Source organism: Petromyzon marinus, chromosome 19 (assembly GCF_048934315.1).
Source record: "Petromyzon marinus isolate PM22_M1 ecotype Great Lakes invasive population chromosome 19, UKy_Petmar_22M1.pri1.0, whole genome shotgun sequence".
Taxonomy (NCBI): Eukaryota; Metazoa; Chordata; class Hyperoartia; order Petromyzontiformes; family Petromyzontidae; genus Petromyzon; species Petromyzon marinus.
Genome location: NC_133685.1, coordinates 14,627,380 through 14,641,283, shown reverse-complemented (window position 1 = coordinate 14,641,283; position 13,904 = coordinate 14,627,380). Strand labels below are relative to the sequence as shown.

The 13,904-nt window shown below is 49.4% G+C and overlaps 2 protein-coding genes across 2 annotated transcripts; both read left to right on the top strand.

The window, feature by feature from the left end:
* Positions 1-369: 369 nt before the first annotated feature.
* LOC142925120 (uncharacterized) lies at positions 370-5,952 on the top strand. Its single transcript, XM_076067988.1, has 3 exons — positions 370-418; positions 3,240-5,009; positions 5,160-5,952. The coding sequence occupies exons 1-3, from the start codon at positions 370-372 to the stop codon at positions 5,465-5,467; spliced, it is 2,127 nt and encodes a 708-aa protein (XP_075924103.1). The 3' UTR covers positions 5,468-5,952.
* Positions 5,953-6,234: 282 nt separating this feature from the next.
* On the top strand, positions 6,235-11,711 carry LOC142925119 (uncharacterized). The gene is made up of 4 exons (XM_076067987.1): positions 6,235-6,257; positions 6,887-6,891; positions 9,768-10,421; positions 10,908-11,711. Exons 1-4 carry the CDS (start codon positions 6,235-6,237, stop codon positions 11,579-11,581), a joined length of 1,356 nt encoding a protein of 451 aa, XP_075924102.1. The 3' UTR covers positions 11,582-11,711.
* Positions 11,712-13,904: the final 2,193 nt, after the last annotated feature.

The following is a 13,904-nucleotide window of genomic DNA, read 5'->3' as shown; positions in this document are numbered from 1 at the left end:
TTGTCAACGTGACACTTTTTTTGCTGATTGGCCGTGTCGGGTGGTGGAGGGTTACGACACATTTATAAATAAACGCGATCTAACCCAAAAACTTTTATTATGAATAATATTGGTCGCGAAAGCCTACGTGTTAAACTGAGTCTTTGTTGCTACCGCTGTGTTCTGTACAGCGCTTTGAGATCCTTGATGAAAATGGCGAAATAAACTGAATTATCATCTGGCGATGTGGCAAATTCTACATCTGTCCCACCACCAATACCACCACAATGAGCGGATTTCATCTCTCCATCACCCCGGTGTGGGGTCCTCTAAGGGCGCTCATTCACTCTTTTGGCTGCCACTCAGGTGTTAGACTCTCTCCCTCGAGCGATGTGGCCTGCTCCGACGGTGAAGATGACGATGATGTGTCACGACTTGCGTATGCTCTCTATAATAACAATGCGCGCTATCCTATTCTACAATAGAACCCTTCTGTACGACCACCCCTGTTAACGACTAATCGCTTAACGACGGGCCTCCATAGAGCTCAATATGTAGTGTATACTAGTGTAGTGTATAGTGTAGTGTATAGTGTAGAGTGAAGTGTAGAGTAGTGTATAGTGTAGTGTATAGTGTAGAGTGGAACTGGTAGTACAGGTGATGGTAGTGTAGGTGCTGGTAGTGTAGGTGCTGGTAGTGTAGGTGATGGTAGTGTTGGTGATGGTAGTGTTGGTGATGTTAGTGTAGGTGCTGGTAGTGTAGGTGCTGGTAGTGAAGTTGCTGGTAGTGTAGGTGCTGATAGTGTAGGTGTTGGTAGTGTTGGTGCCGGTAGTGTAGGTCCTGGTGGTGTAGGTGCTGGTGGTGTTGGTGATGGTAGTGTGGGTGCTGGTAGTGTAGGTGCTGGTAGTGTAGGTGCTGGTTGTGTAGGTGATGGTAGTGTTGGTGATGGTAGTGTAGGTGTTGGTAGTGTAGGTGCTGGTAGTGTAGGTGATGGTAGTGTAGGTGATGGTAGTGTAGGTGCTGGTAGTGTTGGTGCTGGAAGTGTAGGTGGTGGTAGTGTAGGTGATGGTAGTGTTGGTGATGGTAGTGGAGGTGATGGTAGTGTAGGTGCTGGTAGTGTAGGTGATGGTAGTGTAGGTAGTGGTAGTGTTGGTGGTGGTAGTGGAGGTGATGGTAGTGTTAGTGGTGGTAGTGGAGGTGATGGTAGTGTTGGTGCTGGTAGTGAAGGTGCTGTTAGTGAAGGTGCTGGCAGTGTAGGTGATGGTAGTGTAGGTGATGGTAGTGTTGGTGCTGCTAGTGTAGGTGATGGTAGTGTAGGTGCCGGTACTGTAGGTGCTGGTAGTGCTGGTAGTGTAGGTGATGGTAGTGTAGGTGATGGTAGTGTAGGTGCTGGTAGTGCTGGTAGTGTAGGTGCTGGTAGTGTAGGTGCTGGTAGTGTTGGTGCTGGTAGTGAAGGTGCTGGAAGTACAGGTGATGGTAGTGTAGGTGCTGGAAGTGTAGGTGCTGGTAGTGTTTGTGATGGTAGTGTAGGTGCTGATAGTTTAGGTGCTGGTGGTGTTGGTGCTGGTAGTGTAGGTGATGGTAGTGTTGGTGATGCTAGTATAGGCGATGGTAGTGTAGGTGCTGGTAGTGTAGGTGATGGTAGTGTGGGTGATGGTAGTGTAGGTGATGGTAGTGTTGGTGATGGTAGTGTAGGTGCTGGTAGTGTAGGTGCTGCTAGTGTAGGTGCTGGTAGTGTAGGTGCTGGCAGAGTAGGTGATGGTAGTGTAGGTGATGGTAGTATAGGTGTTGGTAGTGTAGGTGATGGTAGTGTTGGTGCTGGTAGTGTAGGTGGTGGTAGTGTAGGTGCTGGTAATGTAGGTGATGGTAGTGTTGGTGATGGTAGTGTAGGTGATGGTAGTGTTGGTAATGGTAGTGGAGGTGCTGGTAGTGTAGGTGATGGTAGTGTAGGTGTTGGTAGTGTAGGTGATGGCAGTGTTGGTGCTGGTAGTGTAGGTGGTGGTAGTGTAGGTGCTGGTAGTGTTGGTGATGGTAGTGGAGGTGCTGGTAGTGTAGGTGATGGTAGTGTTGGTGATGGTAGTGTAGGTGATGGTAGTGTTGGTGATGGCAGTGTAGGTGTTGGTAGTGTAGGTGCTGGTAGTGTAGGTGATGGTAGTTTAAGTGATGGTAGTGTAGGTACTGGTAGTGTTGGTGCTGGTAGTGTAGGTAGTGGTAGTGTATGTGCTGGTAGTGTAGGTGATGGTAGTGTTGGTGATGGTAGTGTAGGTGATGGCAGTGTTGGTGCTGGTAGTGTAGGTGATGGTAGTGTTGGCTATGATAGTGTATGTGGTGGTGGTGTAGGTGACGGTAGTGTTGGTGATGGTAGTGTAGGTGTTGGTAGTGTAGGTGATGGTAGTGTTGGTGCTGGTAGTGTAGGTGCTGGTAGTGTAAGTAATGGTAGTGTAGGTGCTGGCAATGTAGGTGATGGTAGTGTAGGTGATGGTAGTGTCGGTGCTGGTAGTGTAGGTGATGGTAGTGTAGTTGCTGGTAGTGTTGGTGGTGGTAGTGTAGGTGCTGGTAGTGTAGGTGATGGTAGTGTAGGTGGTGGTAGTGTAGGTGCTGGTAGTGTAGGTGATGGGAGTGTAGGTGATGGTAGTGTAGGTGCTGGTGATGGTAGTGTAGGTGCTGGTAGTGTAGGTGCTGGTAGTGTAGGTGATGGCAGTGTAGGTGCTGGTAGTGGAGGTGATGGTAGTGTAGGTGCTGGTAGTGTAGGTGCTGCTAGTCTGGGTGATGGTATTGTAGGTTCTGGTAGTGGAGGTGATGGTAGTGTAGGTGATGGTAGTGTAGGTGATGGTAGTGTAGGTGCTGCTAGTCTGGGTGATGGTAGTGTAGGTTCTGGTAGTGGAGGTGATGGTCGTGTAGGTGCTGGTAGTGGAGGTGATGGTTGTGTTGGTGATGGTAGTGTAGGTGATGGTAGTGTAGGTGATGGTAGTGTAGGTGCTGGTGGTGTAGGTGCTGGTAGTGTAGGTGATAGTAGTGTAGGTTCTGGTAGTGGAGGTGATGGAAGTATAGGTGCTGGTAGTGTAGGTGATTGCAGTGTTGGTGATGGTTGTGTAGGTGATGTTAGTGTTGGTGCTGGTAGTGTAGGTGATGGCAGTGCAGGTGATGGTAGTGTAGGTGCTGGTAGTGCTGGTAGTGAAGGTGATGGTAGTGTAGGTGATGGTAGTGTAGGTGCTGGTAGTGTTGGTGCTGGTAGTGTAGGTTCTGGTCGTGTAGGTGAGGAAGTGTTGGTGCTGGAAGTGTAGGTGCTATTAGTGTTGGTGGTGGTAGTGTAAGTGATGGTAGTGTAGGTGCTGGTAGTGTAGGTGCTGGTAGTGTAGGTGCTGGTAGTGTAGGTGCTGGTAGTGTTGGTGATGGTAGTGTAGGTGATGGTAGTGTAGGTGATGGTAGTGTAGGTGCTGGTAGTGTTGGTGCTGGAAGTGTAGGTGGTGGTAGTGTAGGTGATGGTAGTGTTGGTGATGGTAGTGGAGGTGATGGTAGTGTAGGTGCTGGTAGTGTAGGTGATGGTAGTGTAGGTAGTGGTAGTGTTGGTGGTGGTAGTGGAGGTGATGGTAGTGTTTGTGATGGTAGTGTAGGTGCTGATAGTTTAGGTGCTGGTGGTGTTGGTGCTGGTAGTGTAGTTGATGGTAGTGTTGGTGATGCTAGTATAGGCGATGGTAGTGTAGGTGCTGGTAGTGTAGGTGATGGTAGTGTGGGTTATGGTAGTGTAGGTGATGGTAGTGTTGGTGATGGTAGTGTAGGTGCTCGTAGTGTAGGTGCTGCTAGTGTAGGTGCTGGTAGTGTAGGTGCTGGCAGAGTAGGTGATGGTAGTGTAGGTGATGGTAGTATAGGTGTTGGTAGTGTAGGTGATGGTAGTGTTGGTGCTGGTAGTGTAGGTGGTGGTAGTGTTGGTGATGCTAGTATAGGCGATGGTAGTGTAGGTGCTGGTAGTGTAGGTGATGGTAGTGTGGGTTATGGTAGTGTAGGTGATGGTAGTGTTGGTGATGGTAGTGTAGGTGCTGGTAGTGTAGGTGCTGCTAGTGTAGGTGCTGGTAGTGTAGGTGCTGGTAGAGTAGGTGATGGTAGTGTAGGTGATGGTAGTATAGGTGTTGGTAGTGTAGGTGATGGTAGTGTTGGTGCTGGTAGTGTAGGTGGTGGTAGTGTAGGTGCTGGTAATGTAGGTGATGGTAGTGTTGGTGATGGTAGTGTAGGTGATGGTAGTGTTGGTAATGGTAGTGGAGGTGCTGGTAGTGTAGGTGATGGTAGTGTAGGTGTTGGTAGTGTAGGTGATGGCAGTGTTGGTGCTGGTAGTGTAGGTGGTGGTAGTGTAGGTACTGGTAGTGTTGGTGCTGGTAGTGTAGGTAGTGGTAGTGTATGTGCTGGTAGTGTAGGTGATGGTAGTGTTGGTGATGGCAGTGTTGGTGCTGGTAGTGTAGGTGATGGTAGTGTTGGTTATGGTAGTGTATGTGGTGGTGGTGTAGGTGACGGTAGTGTTGGTGATGGTAGTGTAGGTGTTGGTAGTGTAGGTGATGGTAGTGTTGGTGCTGGTAGTGTAGGTGCTGGTAGTGTTGGTGGTGGTAGTGTAGGTGCTGGTAGTGTAGGTGATGGTAGTGTAGGTGCTGGCAATGTAGGTGATGGTAGTGTAGGTGATGGTAGTGTCGGTGCTGGTAATGTAGGTGATGGTAGTGTAGTTGCTGGTAGTGTTGGTGGTGGTAGTGTAGGTGCTGGTAGTGTAGGTGATGGTAGTGTAGGTGGTGGTAGTGTAGGTGCTGGTAGTGTAGGTGATGGGAGTGTAGGTGATGGTAGTGTACGTGCTGGTGATGGTAGTGTAGGTGCTGGTAGTGTAGGTGCTGGTAGTGTAGGTGATGGCAGTGTAGGTGCTGGTAGTGGAGGTGATGGTAGTGTAGGTGCTGGTAGTGTAGGTGCTGCTAGTCTGGGTGATGGTATTGTAGGTTCTGGTAGTGGAGGTGATGGTAGTGTAGGTGATGGTAGTGTAGGTGATGGTAGTGTAGGTGCTGCTAGTCTGGGTGATGGTAGTGTAGGTTCTGGTAGTGGAGGTGATGGTCGTGTAGGTGCTGGTAGTGGAGGTGATGGTTGTGTTGGTGATGGTAGTGTAGGTGATGGTAGTGTAGGTGATGGTAGTGTAGGTGATGGTAGTGTAGGTGCTGGTGGTGTAGGTGCTGGTAGTGTAGGTGATAGTAGTGTAGGATCTGGTAGTGGAGGTGATGGAAGTGTAGGTGCTGGTCGTGTAGGTGATTGCAGTGTTGGTGATGGTTGTGTAGGTGATGTTAGTGTTGGTGCTGGTAGTGTAGGTGATGGCAGTGCAGGTGATGGTAGTGTAGGTGCTGGTAGTGCGGGTAGTGAAAGTGATGGTAGTGTAGGTGATGGTAGTGTAGGTGCTGGTAGTGTTGGTGCTGGTAGTGTAGGTCCTGGTCGTGTAGTTGAGGAAGTGTTGGTGCTGGAAGTGTAGGTGCTATTAGTGTTGGTGGTGGTAGTGTAGGTGATGGTAGTGTAGGTGCTGGTAGTGTAGGTGCTGGTAGTGTAGGTGATGCTAGTGTAGGTGATGCTAGTGATGGTGCTGGTAGTATTGGTGATGGTAGTGTTTGTCATGTTAGTGTAGGTGCTGGTAGTGTAGGTGCTGGAAGTGTAGGTGCTGGTAGTGTTGGTGATGGTAGTGTAGGTGCTGGTAGTGTTGGTGCTGGTAGTGTAGATGATGGTAGCGTTGGTGATGCTAGTGTAGGCGATGGTAGTGTAGGTGCTGGTAGTGTAGGTGGTGGTAGTGTAGGTGCTGGTAGTGTAGGTGATGGAAAGTTGGTGATGGTAGTGTAGGTGATGGTAGTGTTGGTGATGGTAGTGTAGGTGCTGGTAGTGTTGCTGATGGTGGTGTAGGTGATGGTAGTGTAGGTGATGGTAGTGTTGGTAATGGTAGTGTAGGTGATGGTAGTGATGGTGCTGGTAGTGTAGGTGGTGGTAGTGTAGGTGCTGGTAGTGTTGATGTTGGTAGTGTTGGTGCTGTTAGTGTAGGTGATGGTAGTGTTGGTGATGGTAGTGTTGGTGCTGGGAGTGTAGGTGCTGGTAGTGTTGGTGCTGGTAGTGTAGGTGCTGGGAGTGTAGGTGCTGGTAGTGTTGGTGCTGGTAGTGTAGGTGCTGGTAGTGTACGTGATCGTAGTGTAGGTGCTGGTAGTGCAGGTGCTGGTAGTGTTGGTGCTGGTAGTGAAGGTGCTGGTAGTACCGGTGATGGTAGTGTACGAGCTGGTAGTGTAGGTGCTGGTAATGTTGGTGATGGTAGTGTAGGTGCTGGTAGTTTAGGTGCTGGTAGTTTTGGTGATGGTAGTGTAGGTGCTGGTAGTGTTGGTGCTGGTAGTGTAGGTGATGGTAGTGTTGGTGATGGTAGTGTAGGTGATGGTAGTGTAGGTGATGTTCGTGTTGGTGATGGTAGTGTAGGTGTTGGTAGTGTAGGTGATGGTAGTGATGGTGCTGGTAGTGTAGGTGCTGGTAGTGTAGGTGATGTTAGTGTTGGTGATGGTAGTGTTGGTGCTGGTAGTGTAGGTGATGTTAGTGTTGGTGATGGTAGTGTAGGTGGTGGTAGTGTAGGTGCTGGTAGTGTAGGTGATGGTAGTGTAGGTGATGGTAGTGTTGGTGATGGTAGTGGAGGTGCTGGTAGTGTAGGTGAGTGTAGTGTTGGTGATGGTATTGTAGTTGATGGTAGTGTTGGTGATGGTAGTGTAGGTGTTGGTAGTGGAGGTGCTGGTAGTGTAGGTACTGGTAGTGTAGGTGATGGCAGTGTAGGTGCTGGTAGTGTAGATGCTGGTAGTGTTGGTGCTGGTAGTGTAGGTACTGGTAGTGTTGGTGCTGGTAGTGTAGGTGCTGGTAGTGTTGGTGCTGGTAGTGAAGGTGCTGGTAGTACAGGTGATGGTAGTGTAGGTGCTGGTAGTGTTGGTGATGGTAGTGTAGGTGATGGTAGTGTTGCTGATGGTAGTGTAGGTGTTGGTAGTGTAGGTGCTGGTAGTGTAGGTGATGGTAGTGTAGGTGATGGTAGTGTAGGTACTGGTAGTGTTGGTGCTGGTAGTGTAGGTGGTGGTAGTGTATGTGCTGGTAGTGTAGTTGATGGTAGTGTTGGTGATGGTAGTGTAGGTGATGGCAGTGTTGGTGGTGGTAGTGTAGGTGCTGGTAGTGTAGGTGATGGTAGTGTAGGTGGTGGTAGTGTAGGTGCTGGTAGTGTAGGTGCTGGTAGTGTAAGTAATGGTAGTGTAGGTGCTGGCAATGTAGGTGATGGTAGTGTAGGTGATGGTAGTGTAGTTGCTGGTAGTGTTGGTGGTGGTAGTGTAGGTGCTGGTAGTGTAGGTGATGGTAGTGTAGGTGGTGGTAGTGTAGGTGCTGGTAGTGTAGGTGATGGGAGTGTAGATGATGGTAGTGTAGGTGCTGGTGATGGTAGTGTAGGTGCTGGTAGTGTAGGTGCTGGTAGTGTAGGTGATGGCAGTGTAGGTGCTGGTAGTGGAGGTGATGGTAGTGTTGGTGATGGTACTGTAGGTGATGGCAATGTTGGTGCTGGTAGTGTAGGTGATGGTAGTGTTGGTTATGGTAGTGTATGTGGTGGTAGTGTAGGTGACGGTAGTGTTGGTGATGGTAGTGTAGGTGTTGGTAGTGTAGGTGATGGTAGTGTTGGTGCTGGTAGTGTAGGTGCTGGTAGTGTAAGTAATGGTAGTGTAGGTGCTGGCAATGTAGGTGATGGTAGTGTAGGTGATGGTAGTGTCGGTGCTGGTAGTGTAGGTGATGGTAGTGTAGTTGCTGGTAGTGTTGGTGGTGGTAGTGTAGGTGCTGGTAGTGTAGGTGATGGTAGTGTAGGTGGTGGTAGTGTAGGTGATGTTAGTGTTGGTGATGGTAGTGTAGGTGGTGGTAGCGTAGGTGCTGGTAGTGTAGGTGATGGTAGTGTAGGTGATGGTAGTGTTGGTGATGGTAGTGGAGGTGCTGGTAGTGTAGGTGAGTGTAGTGTTGGTGATGGTATTGTAGTTGATGGTAGTGTTGGTGATGGTAGTGTAGGTGTTGGTAGTGGAGGTGCTGGTAGTGTAGGTACTGGTAGTGTAGGTGATGGCAGTGTAGGTGCTGGTAGTGTAGATGCTGGTAGTGTTGGTGCTGGTAGTGTAGGTACTGGTAGTGTTGGTGCTGGTAGTGTAGGTGCTGGTAGTGTTGGTGCTGGTAGTGAAGGTGCTGGTAGTACAGGTGATGGTAGTGTAGGTGCTGGTAGTGTTGGTGATGGTAGTGTAGGTGATGGTAGTGTTGCTGATGGTAGTGTAGGTGTTGGTAGTGTAGGTGCTGGTAGTGTAGGTGATGGTAGTGTAGGTGATGGTAGTGTAGGTACTGGTAGTGTTGGTGCTGGTAGTGTAGGTGGTGGTAGTGTATGTGCTGGTAGTGTAGGTGATGGTAGTGTTGGTGATGGTAGTGTAGGTGATGGCAGTGTTGGTGCTGGTAGTGTAGGTGATGGTAGTGTTGGTTATGGTAGTGTATGTGGTGGTAGTGTAGGTGACGGTAGTGTTGGTGATGGTAGTGTAGGTGTTGGTAGTGTAGGTGATGGTAGTGTTGGTGCTGGTAGTGTAGGTGCTGGTAGTGTAAGTAATGGTAGTGTAGGTGCTGGCAATGTAGGTGATGGTAGTGTAGGTGATGGTAGTGTAGTTGCTGGTAGTGTTGGTGGTGGTAGTGTAGGTGCTGGTAGTGTAGGTGATGGTAGTGTAGGTGGTGGTAGTGTAGGTGCTGGTAGTGTAGGTGATGGGAGTGTAGATGATGGTAGTGTAGGTGCTGGTGATGGTAGTGCAGGTGCTGGTAGTGTAGGTGCTGGTAGTGTAGGTGATGGCAGTGTAGGTGCTGGTAGTGGAGGTGATGGTAGTGTTGGTGATGGTACTGTAGGTGATGGCAATGTTGGTGCTGGTAGTGTAGGTGATGGTAGTGTTGGTTATGGTAGTGTATGTGGTGGTAGTGTAGGTGACGGTAGTGTTGGTGATGGTAGTGTAGGTGTTGGTAGTGTAGGTGATGGTAGTGTTGGTGCTGGTAGTGTAGGTGCTGGTAGTGTAAGTAATGGTAGTGTAGGTGCTGGCAATGTAGGTGATGGTAGTGTAGGTGATGGTAGTGTCGGTGCTGGTAGTGTAGGTGATGGTAGTGTAGTTGCTGGTAGTGTTGGTGGTGGTAGTGTAGGTGCTGGTAGTGTAGGTGATGGTAGTGTAGGTGGTGGTAGTGTAGGTGCTGGTAGTGTAGGTGATGGGAGTGTAGGTGATGGTAGTGTAGGTGCTGGTATTGTAGGTGATGGCAGTGTAGGTGCTGGTAGTGGAGGTGATGGTAGTGTAGGTGCTGGTAGTGTAGGTGCTGCTAGTCTGGGTGATGGTATTGTAGGTTCTGGTAGTGGAGGTGATGGTAGTGTAGGGGATGGTAGTGTAGCTGATGGTTGTGTTGGTGATGGTAGTGTATTTGATGGTAGTGTAGGTGATGGTAGTGTAGGTGCTGGTGGTGTAGGTGCTGGTAGTGTAGGTGATAGTAGTGTAGGTTCTGGTAGTGGAGGTGATGGTAGTGTAGGTGCTGGTAGTGTAGGTGATGGCAGTGTTGGTGATGGTTGTGTAGGTGATGGTAGTGTTGGTGCTGGTAGTGTAGGTGATGGCAGTGCAGGTGATGGTAGTGTAGGTGCTGGTAGTGCTGGTAGTGAAGGTGATGGTAGTGTAGGTGATGGTAGTGAAGGTGCAGTTAGTGTTGGTGCAGGTAGTGTAGGTCCTATTCGTGTAGGTGAGGTAGTGTTGGTCCTGGAAGTGTAGGTGCTATTAGTGTTGGTGGTGGTAGTGTACGTGCTGGTAGTGTAGGTGATGCTAGTGTAGGTGATGCTAGTGTTGGCGCTGGTAGTGTTGGTGATGGTAGTGTTTGTGATGCTAGTGTAGGTGCTGGTAGTGTAGGTGCTGGTAGTGTTGGTGCTGGTAGTGTTGGTGATGGTAGTGTTTGTGATGCTAGTGTAGGTGATGGTAGTGTAGGTGCTGGTCGTGTAGGTGATGGTAGTGTCGGTGCTGGTAGTGTAGATAATGGTAGTGTAGGTGCTGGTAGTGTAGGTGCTGGTTGTGTAGGTGATGGTAGTGTACGTGCTGGTAGTGTAGGTGCTGGTAGTGTTGGTGCTGGTAGTGTAGGTGGTGGTAGTGTATGTGCTGGTAGTGTAGGTGATGGTAATGTTGGTGATGGTAGTGTAGGTGATGGCAGTGTTGGTGCTGGTAGTGTAGGTGATGGTAGTGTTGGTTATGGTAGTGTATGTGCTGGTAGTGTAGGTGACGGTAGTGTTGGTGATGGTAGTGTAGGTGTTGGTAGTGTAGGTGATGGTAGTGTTGGTGCTGGTAGTGTAGGTGCTGGTAGTGTAAGTAATGGTAGTGTAGGTGCTGGCAATGTAGGTGATGGTAGTGTAGGTGATGGTAGTGTAGGTGCTGGTAGTGTAGGTGATGGTAGTGTAGTTGCTGGTAGTGTTGGTGGTGGTAGTGTAGGTGCTGGTAGTGTAGGTGATGGTAGTGTTGGTGGTGGTAGTGTAGGTGCTGGTAGTGTAGGTGATGGGAGTGTAGGTGATGGTAGTGTAGGTGCTGGTGATGGTAGTGTTGGTGCTGGTAGTGTAGGTGCTGGTAGTGTAGGTGATGGCAGTGTAGGTGCTGGTAGTGGAGGTGATGGTAGTGTTGGTGATGGTACTGTACGTGATGGCAGTGTTGGTGCTGGTAGTGTAGGTGATGGTAGTGTTGGTTATGGTAGTGTATGCGGTGGTAGTGTAGGTGACGGTAGTGTTGGTGGTGGTAGTGTAGGTGTTGGTAGTGTAGGTGATGGTAGTGTTGGTGCTGGTAGTGTAGGTGCTGGTAGTGTAAGTAATGGTAGTGTAGGTGCTGGCAATGTAGGTGATGGTAGTATAGGTGATGGTAGTGTCGGTGCTGGTAGTGTAGGTGATGGTAGTGTAGTTGCTGGTAGTGTTGGTGGTGGTAGTGTAGGTGCTGGTAGTGTAGGTGATGGTAGTGTAGGTGGTGGTAGTGTAGGTGCTGGTAGTGTAGGTGATGGGAGTGTAGGTGATGGTAGTGTAGGTGCTGGTGATGGTAGTGTAGGTGCTGGTAGTGTAGGTGCTGGTAGTGTAGGTGATGGCAGTGTAGGTGCTGGTAGTGGAGGTGATGGTAGTGTAGGTGCTGGTAGTGTAGGTGCTGCTAGTCTGGGTGATGGTATTGTAGGTTCTGGTAGTGGAGGTGATGGTAGTGTAGGTGATGGTAGTGTAGGTGATGGTAGTGTAGGTGCTGGTGGTGTAAGTGCTGGTAGTGTAGGTGATAGAAGTGTAGGTTCTGGTAGTGGAGGTGATGGTAGTGTAGGTTCTGGTAGTGTAGGTGATGGCAGTGTTGGTGATGGTTGTGTAGGTGATGGTAGTGTTGGTGCTGGTAGTGTAGGTGATGGCAGTGCAGGTGATGGTAGTGTAGGTGCTGGTAGTGCTGGTAGTGAAGGTGATGGTAGTGTAGGTGATGGTAGTGTAGGTGCAGTTAGTGTTGGTGCAGGTAGTGTAGGTCCTATTCGTGTAGGTGAGGTAGTATTGGTGCTGGAAGTGTAGGTGCTATTAGTGTTGGTGGTGGTAGTGTAGGTGATGGGAGTGTAGGTGCTGGTAGTGTAGGTGTTGGTAGTGTAGGTGATGCTAGTGTAGGTGATGCTAGTGTTGGCGCTGGTAGTGTTGGTGATGGTAGTGTTTGTGATGCTAGTGTAGGTGCTGGAAGTGTAGGTGCTGGTAGTGTAGGTGATGGTAGTATAGGTGATGGTAGTGTAGGTGATTATAGTGTAGGTACTGGTAGTGTTGGTGCTGGAAGTGTAGGTGATGGTAGTGTAGGTGATGTTAGTGTAGGTGCTGGTAGTATACGTGATGCTAGTGTTGGTGCTGGTAGTGTTGGTTATGGTAGTGTTTGTGATGCTAGTGTAGGTGCTGGTAGTGTAGGTGCTGGTCGTGTAGGTGATGGTAGTGTAGGTGATGCTAGTGTTGGTGCTAGTAGTGGTGGTGATGGTAGTGTTGGTGCTGGTAGTGTTGGTGCTGGTAGTGTAGGTGCTGTTAGTGTAGGTGATGGTAGTGTAGGTGCTGGTAGTGTAGGTGATGGTAGTGTAGGTGCTGGTAGTGTAGATAATGGTAGTGTAGGTGCTGGTAGTGGAGGTGATGGTAGTGTTGGTGATGGTACTGTAGGTGATGGCAATGTTGGTGCTGGTAGTGTAGGTGATGGTAGTGTTGGTTATGGTAGTGTATGTGGTGGTAGTGTAGGTGACGGTAGTGTTGGTGATGGTAGTGTAGGTGTTGGTAGTGTAGGTGATGGTAGTGTTGGTGCTGGTAGTGTAGGTGCTGGTAGTGTAGGTGATGGTAGTGTAGGTGATGGTAGTGTTGGTGATGGTAGTGGAGGTGCTGGTAGTGTAGGTGAGTGTAGTGTTGGTGATGGTATTGTAGTTGATGGTAGTGTTGGTGATGGTAGTGTAGGTGTTGGTAGTGGAGGTGCTGGTAGTGTAGGTACTGGTAGTGTAGGTGATGGCAGTGTAGGTGCTGGTAGTGTAGATGCTGGTAGTGTTGGTGCTGGTAGTGTAGGTACTGGTAGTGTTGGTGCTGGTAGTGTAGGTGCTGGTAGTGTTGGTGCTGGTAGTGAAGGTGCTGGTAGTACAGGTGATGGTAGTGTAGGTGCTGGTAGTGTTGGTGATGGTAGTGTAGGTGATGGTAGTGTTGCTGATGGTAGTGTAGGTGTTGGTAGTGTAGGTGCTGGTAGTGTAGGTGATGGTAGTGTAGGTGATGGTAGTGTAGGTACTGGTAGTGTTGGTGCTGGTAGTGTAGGTGGTGGTAGTGTATGTGCTGGTAGTGTAGTTGATGGTAGTGTTGGTGATGGTAGTGTAGGTGATGGCAGTGTTGGTGGTGGTAGTGTAGGTGCTGGTAGTGTAGGTGATGGTAGTGTAGGTGGTGGTAGTGTAGGTGCTGGTAGTGTAGGTGCTGGTAGTGTAAGTAATGGTAGTGTAGGTGCTGGCAATGTAGGTGATGGTAGTGTAGGTGATGGTAGTGTAGTTGCTGGTAGTGTTGGTGGTGGTAGTGTAGGTGCTGGTAGTGTAGGTGATGGTAGTGTAGGTGGTGGTAGTGTAGGTGCTGGTAGTGTAGGTGATGGGAGTGTAGATGATGGTAGTGTAGGTGCTGGTGATGGTAGTGTAGGTGCTGGTAGTGTAGGTGCTGGTAGTGTAGGTGATGGCAGTGTAGGTGCTGGTAGTGGAGGTGATGGTAGTGTTGGTGATGGTACTGTAGGTGATGGCAATGTTGGTGCTGGTAGTGTAGGTGATGGTAGTGTTGGTTATGGTAGTGTATGTGGTGGTAGTGTAGGTGACGGTAGTGTTGGTGATGGTAGTGTAGGTGTTGGTAGTGTAGGTGATGGTAGTGTTGGTGCTGGTAGTGTAGGTGCTGGTAGTGTAAGTAATGGTAGTGTAGGTGCTGGCAATGTAGGTGATGGTAGTGTAGGTGATGGTAGTGTCGGTGCTGGTAGTGTAGGTGATGGTAGTGTAGTTGCTGGTAGTGTTGGTGGTGGTAGTGTAGGTGCTGGTAGTGTAGGTGATGGTAGTGTAGGTGGTGGTAGTGTAGGTGATGTTAGTGTTGGTGATGGTAGTGTAGGTGGTGGTAGTGTAGGTGCTGGTAGTGTAGGTGATGGTAGTGTAGGTGATGGTAGTGTTGGTGATGGTAGTGGAGGTGCTGGTAGTGTAGGTGAGTGTAGTGTTGGTGATGGTATTGTAGTTGATGGTAGTGTTGGTGATGGCAGTGTAGGTGTTGGTAGTGGAGGTGCTGGTAGTGTAGGTACTGGTAGTGTAGGTGATGGCAGTGTAGGTGCTGGTAGTGTAGATGCTGGTAGTGTTGGTGCTGGTAGTGTAGGTACTGG